This window comes from the organism of the source record quoted next, unplaced genomic scaffold, assembly GCF_019419815.1.
Source record: "Pyrus x bretschneideri cultivar Hongxiangsu unplaced genomic scaffold, Pyrus_bretschneideri_v1 Contig323, whole genome shotgun sequence".
In the NCBI taxonomy this organism is placed as follows: Eukaryota; Viridiplantae; Streptophyta; class Magnoliopsida; order Rosales; family Rosaceae; genus Pyrus; species Pyrus x bretschneideri.
In genome coordinates, this window is record NW_025999639.1 from 25,701 (window position 1) to 36,732 (window position 11,032).

At 39.9% G+C, this 11,032-nt stretch overlaps 1 protein-coding gene across 1 annotated transcript; it reads right to left on the reverse strand.

Moving 5' to 3' along the window:
- Positions 1-7,409: 7,409 nt before the first annotated feature.
- On the reverse strand, positions 7,410-10,979 carry LOC125480287 (LRR receptor-like serine/threonine-protein kinase FEI 1). The gene is made up of 6 exons (XM_048590893.1): positions 10,772-10,979; positions 10,397-10,564; positions 9,972-10,304; positions 9,216-9,461; positions 8,458-8,591; positions 7,410-8,087 (listed from the first exon to the last, which is right to left on the reverse strand). Exons 1-6 carry the CDS (start codon positions 10,908-10,910, stop codon positions 7,869-7,871), a joined length of 1,239 nt encoding a protein of 412 aa, XP_048446850.1. The 5' UTR covers positions 10,911-10,979; the 3' UTR covers positions 7,410-7,868.
- Between the last annotated feature and the right edge of the window lie 53 nt (positions 10,980-11,032).

An 11,032-nucleotide genomic window follows, 5' to 3' on the forward strand; every position in this document is an offset into this window, starting at 1 on the left:
CGAATGCAAGTCTCAAATATAAAGAAAGTATGCATTGGTAGTAAAACTCACAAAACCTTCCTATGGTAAAACTCGAGGCATGGGGAAAACCCATAGACTAAGGAGAAAAGTAAGAAGTATGCATAATGTCTAAAACAAACGTCAAACAGGATGAAAGTAGTGAAGTCAACGGAGTATGATCATCCCAGGACGGGTATCTCATCAAAACCTCGTTAGGTAGCAAAAAACCAGTGGGAAAAATGCTCTTAATCGTAGGAAAAAGAGTATATTAAGATTAAGTGAGTATGCTTCAGGATACTCACTACAAGTGATTCAACTCAGATAATTTACGCATACCGATTCCTTGGACAAACTTCTGAAATGTAGACTTCGGCAATGACTTGGTGAAGAGATCGGCTAGGTTGTCCTGGGAACATATTTGCTTGACTTCAATGTTCTGATGTTGTTGTTGCTGGTGAGAATAAAAGAACTTTGGCGTTATGTGTTTGGTGTTGTCTCCCTTGATGTATCCCTTTTTTAACTACTGGATACATGCTGCATTGTCTTCAAAGATCGTCGTAGGAAGGTCAACGATGGAAGTAAGACCACTAGTTCTTCAAATATGTTCCATGACTGCTCTCAACCCAAAACACTCATGCGATGCTTCATGTAGGGCGAGAATCTCAGCATGGTTCAAAGAAGTCACAACTAGTGTTTGCTTGGTAGACCTCCAAGATATAGTGGTGTCTCCAACAGTAAAGACATAGCCCGTTTGAGAATGTGTCCTATGTGGGTCAGACATATATCCAGCGTCTATATATCCAACAAGGCAAGAATCAATTTGAGAACCAAGGGGAACGGCAACACTCGAAGATTTACGGATATAGAACAAGCCCAAATCCATCATACCCTTGAGGTAGCGAAAAATATCGTTAACACCATTTTGGTGCCTGCATGTGGGCACATTGTCGTATCTAGCCAAAAGATTAATAATGAATGAGATGTCGGGTCTAGTGCATTAAGCTAAGTACAATAAAGCCCCAAGGGCACTTAGGTATGGAACTTCGGGCTCCAAAATCTCTTCCTCGTCCTCCTTTGGATGGAAGGGATCTCATTTAGCATCTAAAGTCGGAACAACCATAGGTGTACTCGAAGGCTTCGTTTTATCGTCATTAAAACGTCGCAACACCTTTTGGGTGTAGTTCGATTGATGTACTAGGATTCCATTTGAACAATGCTCGATCTCTAGGCCGAGGCAATATCGAGTTTTCCCAAGATCTTTCATCTCAAATTCCAATTTCAAGTGAGCGGCAATTTCCTCAAGCTCTGCGAGAGTTCCGATGAGGTTCATGTTGTCAACATAAACTGCAAAGATTGCAAATCCAGAATGTGACTTCATTATGAACATGTATGGGCATAATTTGTTGTTCACATAACCCTGACTTGTCAAATATTCACTCAGACGATTATACCACATCTGCCCGGATTGTTTCAATCCATAGAGTGATCTCCTCAATCTAATCGAGAGAGTGTTCCGTGGTCTAGAACAATTTGAACCAGTCAATGGAAGTCCTTCTGGAACTTTCATGTATATTTCCATATCTAGATCCCCATAGAGATACATGGTTACCACATCCATAAGCTGCATATTCAGCTTTTCAGAAACTACCAAACTGATTAGGTAACGAAATGTTATAACATCCATTACGAGGGAATACGTATCCTCATAATCAATCCCAAGGCTCTGAGAAAAGCCTTGAGCTACAATGCGTGCTTTGTATCGCACTATTTCATTCTTCTCATTACGCTTCCTCACGAAAACCCACTTGTAGCGAACAGGCTTCATATGTGGTGGTGTAGGAACAATAAGTCCAAACACTTTACGTTTCGCGAGCTAATAGAGTTCAACCTGGATTGCTTGTTTCCAGTTTGACCAATCCGTTCTATGTCGGCATTCATCAATGGAACGTGGTTCAATGTCATCACTAAGCATGTTGTTAGTAGCTACTGTCTACGCAAATGCATAGTCAACGATCATCTCATTTTGATTCCAAACCTCATCCAATACTGCTTAGTGGACCGAAATCTCATGATTCTCGAGAGGTCGGTTTGTCTCGACCAAGACATCACCATAATCTAAAATAACCTCATGTGTTAGAACAGATGAGTGAGCAATGGTTGGATTCAAACTAGGGTCACTAGTTAGTGCCAATTTCCTTTTCCGGGGTTGTGAATCCTTTGAACCAAGAGGTCTGCCACACTTCAGGGTCGGAGTAGATGATTGGCTAGCCACCAATGTACCGGGTCGTGTGGAAGGTGCGGCCTCCCCACCTTCGAGGACGGTCCAGCCTTCCCAGGCAGGATTATGACATACGCAGGGTACATCTATCGTTGGAGGTGCGTTTGCAGCGGGTATATTTCATCTTGTCACCTTAGCTAGATTAGTAAAAGCATTTGGCGTGCTCTGAGTAATACTCTGAAGATCTATAATTTGTCGCACCTCAGTTTCATACTGAGCAGTGGGGGGATCTAAATGAGACATAATTGGAGCATACCACGACAATTCGTGGTGTTCTCCAGTAACGTTAGCATGCTTATATCCCCTTAATGATGGGAAGACTGTCTCATCAAAGTGACAATCCGCAAAACTTGCAGTAAAGAGATCTCCTGTCAAAGGTTCTAAATAACGAACAATTGATGGCGAATGATAACCGGCATAGATTCTCATTTTTATTTAAGAACCCATTTTGGTACATAGTGGGGGCGCTATTGGCACATAAAATGCGCACCCAAACACACGTAAATGCAAGATGTCAGGCTCGTATCTAGTAGCCAACTGTAATGGTGAATAAGGTTGGGTAGCAGTGGGCCTCAGGCGAACCAACATAGCTGCGTGCAATAATGCATAGCCTTAGGCAGATACCGGCAGTTTGGTTCTCATAACCAAAGTCTGAGCTATCAATTGAAGGTGCTTTATGAAAGTTTCTGCTAGGCCATTTTGGGTGTGAACATGGGGTACATGATGTTCCACATCAATCCCTACTGACATGCAATAATCGTCAAAAGTCTATGACGTAAACTCTCCAGCGTTATCCAGTCAAATCATCTTAATCGAATAATCAGGATGGTGAACCCTTAGCTTAATAATTTATGCTAGGAGTTTCACAAATGCAGCATTGCATGTTGGCAACAGGAAAACATATGATCATCATGTCGATGCATCAACCAACACCATAAAGTATCTAAATGGTCCGCATGTTTGTTGGATAGGTCCACAAATATCCCTTTGAATCCTTTGAAGAAACTTAGGGGGGTTATGAATAATCTTTGTAATCGAAGGTTGAGTATTTAACTTCCTTAAAGAAAACGATTTGCATGGCGGGAATCCAACATAGGGAAGTAAACGATGCAATGTGATGTTTTGAGGATACGGCGCATCATGTCACGTCTGGGATGTCCTATACGATCATGCCAAAGCAACAAAGTGCAATAGAACTCAGGCACAGGGCAGGCCACATGGTGGCCTTCTATGCTATGAATGGTTGTGATGTATAACTCGCTCGGGGAGACGTTCCAACTTCTCGTGAATACGCTTCTGGCCATATTTGTACGAAGTGATACAAAGAAATTCAGAACCATTATCTTCAGTGGTTTCAACATGATATTGATTATCTCGAATATCTCTAACACTCAGCAACATTCTTCTGGAACGTGGAGAATAGAAGGCCTCTTTAATGGTTAAGATTGTACCATTGGACAATATGATACGGGCCTTTCTGTATCCTTCAATCAGGTTGGATGGGTCTGAAAAAGTTGTCAGATGTGCTTTCTTGGGTATAAAGCTAGTAAAATAGTGTTACTCATGCAATATGGCGTGCGTGGTAGCACTATCAGCCAGATAACTAACTTACCCACTAGACATACCTAGAAATAAATTGATTGAATTGGTCACATACATAAATATAATTACATTCATTCAATTAAGCAATTCGAGAAATAATATCCATAAAATAACAATCCATAATTCAAAACAAACCAAAACCAAACAAATTATTCCAAAGACTTAGAAAAATTGTTCAAAATTAAACCATAAACCTAGAAAATAGGGGGGGTTCGGCCACTAGGGGTAAAACACCTTAAAATATGTCTGAAATTCATTCTTCCATAAGAGCTGATATCTCTTGCAAATTTGATATCTCCATGGATGTAGTAGCATCTTCCGGATGATCCACATTTGCAAAGTTAGACTCACGACAGGAATGATACTTGGCAATAGCCTTGGGGTTAGCTCTGCATACACGTGACCAATGATCCTTTGATCCATAGCGGTAGCACATGTCCATTTCAGTGGAAACCGGTTGAACGGTAGCTTTTCCCTTGTTCTTGAAGTTTAGGGCCTTACAGGCAAGTGGTTGGCGCTACTGGGTCACATTTCCTCCCTTGGGTGGGCCTTGATTCTGTTGACCTTGGGCCCATTGTGGGGTTGCCGCCCATTGCCACGGCCACAGCAGTTCTTGCGTCGTATATGGCTGCTAGAATTGGTCGCGTGTGCTTCAGGCGCAGCGTTCGAGCCAGTCGGTCGAGCTTGATGATTCTTCATTAAAAGTTGGTTCTACTTTTCAGCGAGAAGTAAAACAGAGATCAAATCCGAAAATTTGGTGAACTTCTGTGCCCTATATTGTTGTTGCAAGACAGTATTGGTGGCATGGAAGGTCGAATAAGTATTCACCAGGATATCTAATTCGGTGAGTTCCATTTTACAGAACTTCAGTAGTGATCGGATTCTACAAACTTCAGAGTTGTATTCATTCACGAACTTAAAGTCTTGGAAGCAAAGATGCTGCCAGTTGTGTCTTGCTTTAGGCAAGTAGATGTTTTTTTGGTGATCGAAACGGTCGGCTAGAGCAAGCCAAAGGGTGCGTGGGTGCTCCTCAGTGAGATACTCAATCTGCAGTGCATTATGGATGTGTCTTCGAATAAAGATCACTGAAGTAGCTTTCTGAGCTTCGTCGATAGGTTTGTCGTCGGTAGGTGCCTCGATGGTGGCTTTAATACCTTTTGCAGTAAGATGGAGCTTCACGTCTGGAACCCATTTCAGGTAGTTTCTTCTAGATGCTTCCAGAGTGATGAAATCGAGCTTGTTCAAGTTCAACATGTCCCTAAAACAGAGGTTACAACAAAAACATGGTTAGTCATATGGTAATCCATAGACATATATCGTAGAACATTCGGGTTCTATAGACATGTATTGGTTTAATTTATGCATGAAAGCTACAGGTTTCATGTGGGAAGTTTTGAGTAAAAACTTCGGGTTTCAAAGGCACTAAATATGAAACTACAGGTTCAATTTAGTTTTATGAACGATTAGTTCATAAAGGAGAGGTTCCTGCAAGAACACATAATGCAATATGCTAATTTAAGTGTAGTGGATTTGAGTTTCTTCAGAAACTCAAGTGTGAGAGCTTCGGGACTACGAAAGGATGTCAACGGTTCAAAATATAAAAATAAATTATTGAATCGCTAATGTCCAAAAGTGATCTTCAGGTCAATAATTTTGGATTAATTATCAGATTAATGGACTGCAGATTACTTTTGATTAATTCAATAGATCGGGACCAAACGAGGTCGATCGTGAAAGCAAAATAATGTGGGAGAAGAGCCCTACAGGTTCAACTGCATACTAATTGGGCTTCGACGAGGGTTGCTAGCATTGGGTCGAAACAAGTGCAGGCCCAGCGAAAGCTGGCCATTGGGTTGGTCTGGGGAAGCCCAGCCGAAGCTGGGTTTTGGGTTTTTAGGTCTGGGGCAAATGAAGCCCAGTAGCATAAGGCTGCTAACGAGTGGGCTGAGATTTGGGCAAAGCCCAGTAAGCTAAGGGCTGCTGCGAGCGAGCCGGATCATGGGCAAAAAAGGAAGCCTAGCAGCTTTGGGCTACTGGAGTTGGGCCTAGGGACTCGAGACAACAGGCCAAAAAGGCTGTAGGCTTTCTTGGTTGGGCTAAGAGACTTCAGGCCCTATAAAGCTAATTAGGCTGAAGGCCTACGGTTCGGGTCAGCGCAACAAAGCCTAAAGGGCTGCTGCCGTGAGGTATAAGGCGTCAAACGACATCGTGCCATGACATGTTCCACGCAGCTGAGCTTCAGGCCAACGGCTGTGGTTTGGTGAAGCCACGGTGATGGTGCAGTGATTGCGCCGCACAGTTCCCAAAAAAAATTCTTTTTCTTTTTCACATCCCTAGGGTTTGAAAAATCCTAATTGCTTCTAATTTATTTATATGCTTTGACTCACAAATTTCACATAGCAATATAATTGTGTAATGCATGAAACATATATATATATATATATATATATATATATATATTGACAAATATATGAAACATATACAATATATATATATATAGAAGGAAAATATAAACATAGAGGGGTTCATGCATCATGGGGAATGTTTTCATGATTCGTGGATGTTTCAAATATCTTCCTTTGTACCTAATTGGTAGAAAACAAATAAGAGCCTTTGAATTTTGTAGAAGATAGCCTCCTACAATCCGTCAGTTTCTTAACTTCTGGTAAGAGCGTGTTGATAACGTGTTGTAGACCTATTTAACTAAGATATTCTAAGGGAATAGAGAGAAGGAGGCTAGCGGTAGTGAGAAAGAGAATAGAGAGATTTAATTATGAGGTGTGTGTTGTATCACCCCCATTGTGCCTTTATTTATAGTAGTAGAATAGGTAAAATCCTTAACCCTTTTAGAATTACAACTCTAATCGGAATTAGACTACTAAGGGGAATATGAAAGATATCCCTAGATACACTAGAATTTACACAAACACATTCCTATTCTAAATATGACTGCAACACATTAAAGTTTTTTCCATTGTTCTTTTTTTCCTCTTTCATTTAGTTGTGTGTTCTTTTTTCATTTTGGCTATCATTAAATAGGTTTAAATTCATAAGGTCTGTCACTTGGTACTACGGTCTAATGGTACTCCTCTTTAGAAGTTTTATGGTCGATTCTCGCTAGAGACGAATTTAAACCACATTAGTGCTAGCCTATTGTGAGGACTAAGCTACCCTTCTGACTCAAATACACCTCTATTCGATATATTATTTTGGTTTATAAACGTTTGATGCACTTGTTTGCATGCTAATAGTTTTTCAACGTTTCCTATAGATACGTGACAAGAATTGATTGGCCAGTTACGCACTTACGCTACTCAAACTATAATTGGATGCAAGAGAAATCTCTCCTGCGGTATAGGCAGTGGGAAGCATTCCATGTTTGTCGGAACCCCATCTCTATAATATTTATTTACAGCAAACAAGAAATTGACCCGTCGATTGGCAATCCAGCGCAAACAGAATAGGCATTGCAAATCGTATTAGGGCAAAACATTTAAATCAAGATCAAGGCAGATTAAGAATTAAATTCTGAAAGGGGGAACATAATATTACAAACGAAAGAAAAACAGCGGGCGCAGGTGCTCCTACATCCTACTGTTTATTGTCACGTAATCATATTTTACAAAAATGGCATCAACAAGAATCACTTGCAGAGTGACCTATTTGTATAAATATCATATACACTTAATTTTGGTGAACGGGCAAGAGGAATTACAAGAGTTTGAACGCAACCGCACAAAAGGAGAACAAGAGGAGCAAATTGCATCCAGAATCTCGTTGATGATGAATACGATGTCTGAACAAAGGCAATGTGGACAACAGATGTGCATGCCAGCTTCTAATTGTAGTCTTTCTGAAGAAAGAATGAACGAATGAATTGGCTAATGTACCTTCACAGATTCTGATTCCCTTCCACTGTTTGCATTACATATCTGATACAACAGCGATGTAAACGCAAATTCAGACTTGCCATCTGCACAAAGCCTTTTTACTCAGAGCTGGAATCGTAGAAGTCACTAGGGCATGGTGTCATGACCTCAGATTCAAGCAGCTGGACCACCCTGTGCATAGAGGGTCGATCTTCTGAAGTTGAAGAAACACATTGAATGGCGACAGAAAGCAGGGCATCGAGGCTTTCAGCTTGCACCCCTTCACACTGTGGATCAACAATTTCCCTTTGCCTATTTTCTGTGACCAGAAAATTTAACTGCAGAGGGAATTGCAGATAAATTAGAAGACCTAACTTGAAGAAACGATACCCATTCCAAAAATGATATCATTAAGGAACTTTACATAATATTTACTTGACTGGAACAATCAATCAAAACCAAAATATTTTCTTTATCATTCTTTCACCTATTATATTCAACACGTGCAATTGATTTCCAACAGTTGACATGGATATGCAGTTCACAATTCACTATGCTTATACTATTCCCAACTAAATTTTATAAACGCTAAAACAAACATGGCCATACTGCAGTCAATTTTAGAGGACATGATTTACACTTGCTGATTTAGCTTCATGTCAAAAAGCAATATTATTTTTGACAAAAACCACACATAGAGAGACATACCCAGCCAACAATGTTGAGGCCCTTCTCGATAAATGATGCATCTGTGGGTCGTTTTCCACTTAATACTTCAAGCACAAGGACCCCAAAACTATAAACATCAGTCTTTTCAGTTGCTCTGCCACTTTGCATATACTCTGCCAATGAGGTCATATCACTCAGGTTGTATATAAATTTAACAAAAACTGTATCGTACTACTTCAGAAATAACTGCCAGCACACACAAAGTTTTCCTCCCTTTGTGTAACAAAAACACATTTCATCAGGAAGCTGATTTGTAAGCATGTACATTACCAGACACCTATAACTGGAGCAGTTGTAAGTGCATGTAAATGCATTCAATCGTGTTTAGTTTTTACTTGGGAGTTCTATTGTGTTGTTTGTTATTCTGCCACTGTACAGGCTATTTTAGGCTGCTATGCTGCTCCATTTGGTTGTTTAGTTTAGTACACTTTTGTATCACTTACTACTCCAAATTTAATTATGCACAGAAACTGTTATGGAAGAGCGTGAAAATCTGCTATAGGTGAAAATCGTAATAATTTATTTCCACCTACCATGGATCTAGTCATTATAATAGGAAGTGATTTCCACACCTTTTTTGTCCCCCTACACACCCCTGCTTATTTCAAAGGGGAATCAATGGAAAGAACTAAACAGGGGTGTGCAGAATCATTCCCATAATTTATAGAACAATATCCACGTTCAGAGAGTTGAGAGCTCAGCATAACAAAACAGAAACTACAATAACATTTTCTTACCGGGAGCCAGATAACCAAATGTTCCCGCAACAATTGTTGTAATGTGCGATTCTTCGTCCTCCAACAGTTTGGCAAGTCCAAAGTCAGATACGCGTGCCTCAAGACTTCCATCAAGTAAAATGTTGCTTGACTTTATGTCTCGATGTATGATCCTAGGTGAGCAATCATGATGCAAGTAAGCCAGGCCTTTTGCTGCTCCCAAAATAATATTCAATCGTGCATCCCAATCAAGCTGCTCAGATCTTTCTGTTCAATGGTTTATGAAATATTATTGTTCCAATGGTTTATTTCCTTGTAACAAATATGTATAATGTGCAGTAAAATATTTTAAAAACTTTCATCAAGAAAAGTACATATGTATACCAAATACTGAGCCTGATCAATAATGCCACGTGTTCCTTTGATGGAGATCATGATGTGCATCTAAACACTTATGTGCAACATCACATGGTGAGTTTAGGTTATTAGACACATTTATGGTTAACTTTATTCAAGTATTTTTATTTGGATTCGTATAAACTCGAAGGCACCACTGTCCTTTTGTTGGACAGTTTTAAGTATTGAATTTCTTGCAGACAGTAAGTTTCCTTATATGGTTTCTTTTTTAATTTACTCTCTGTAACCTTCTCTTTCCGGGTCCTACACTCATTACCCCCCTAACTTCATGTATAGATAATAACTTTATCATTCATCTAAACCAGATGCACATGCAACATGTTAAAGCAATGAAAATAAACACAAGAGAAGACATCTAACCGTGAAGCGCTTCATCAAGGCTTCCACCAGATAAGAAATCATAGATTAGCAACTTTGATGTGGGAGAATTGCAATAGCCCCTCAAATTCACTAGGTACCGGTGTTTTATACTTCCAAGAATTTCTAGCTCCCTCTCGAAAAAACGATCAAACCCCTCATTCATCTTTACAATTCTTTTTAATGCAAATACTTTGCCGTCATCCATTGCAAGCTTGTACACTGTTCCAAAGCCACCAACACCAATTATGTGTTCATCATTCAAAGTCTCTAACTTCTTAATTATGTCTTTAGAAGAATATGGCAAATCTCCATGAAACATTACAATTGATGCACCTGGAGCAACAAGACTGTTGGTCAGATTTCAAAAACTAGGAACTCAAGATTTGTTGACGTAAATCAAATATAAGCCAGAAAGTAACCAGTACCTCCAGTAACATCCATTGCAAGACCTTTACTGTCATGTTTACCGAACTTTTTATAAAGAAAGCAACCCCAGAAACACATGAGAGCCACCAAAAGAAGTGCACCCACAGTTGCTGATGCACTGATAAGTAGCCTACCAGAGTATTTCTTCTTTCCACCTTGATTTTGCTCTACAAAAGTTTCAATACTAAGTATGAGTACCATAATGTTGTCAGCACTTGAGATTCACCAGAGGGAAATTTTAACATTCTCCAAGGACTTCACCAACATGAGAAGTCATAGTGAAACCAAAATAATTTGAAGGCTTTCACGTTCTAAAGAGTCTCTAGATAATCACAAACATTGCACCCATCTATTTCACATCCAAGGAGGTTTACCTGAGCTTGGAGATTGGGAATTTGGTGATTCCCCAGGGGCATCTTTGCATACCAGATTGATTTGTTTCCCACACAAACCACGATTTCCATCAAAGCTGCACGGAAATGTGTCAATGGCTCTAAAGAGCATGAAAATCATTGGGGACTACATTGTCATAGTTTAATATGGGTATAACAGGTCAGTTAGTAACTGGGGCACAATAGAGATCTTAAGCTAAGTCCCACCATCTAGAATGTAGAGAGGCAATGACATGAGAATAA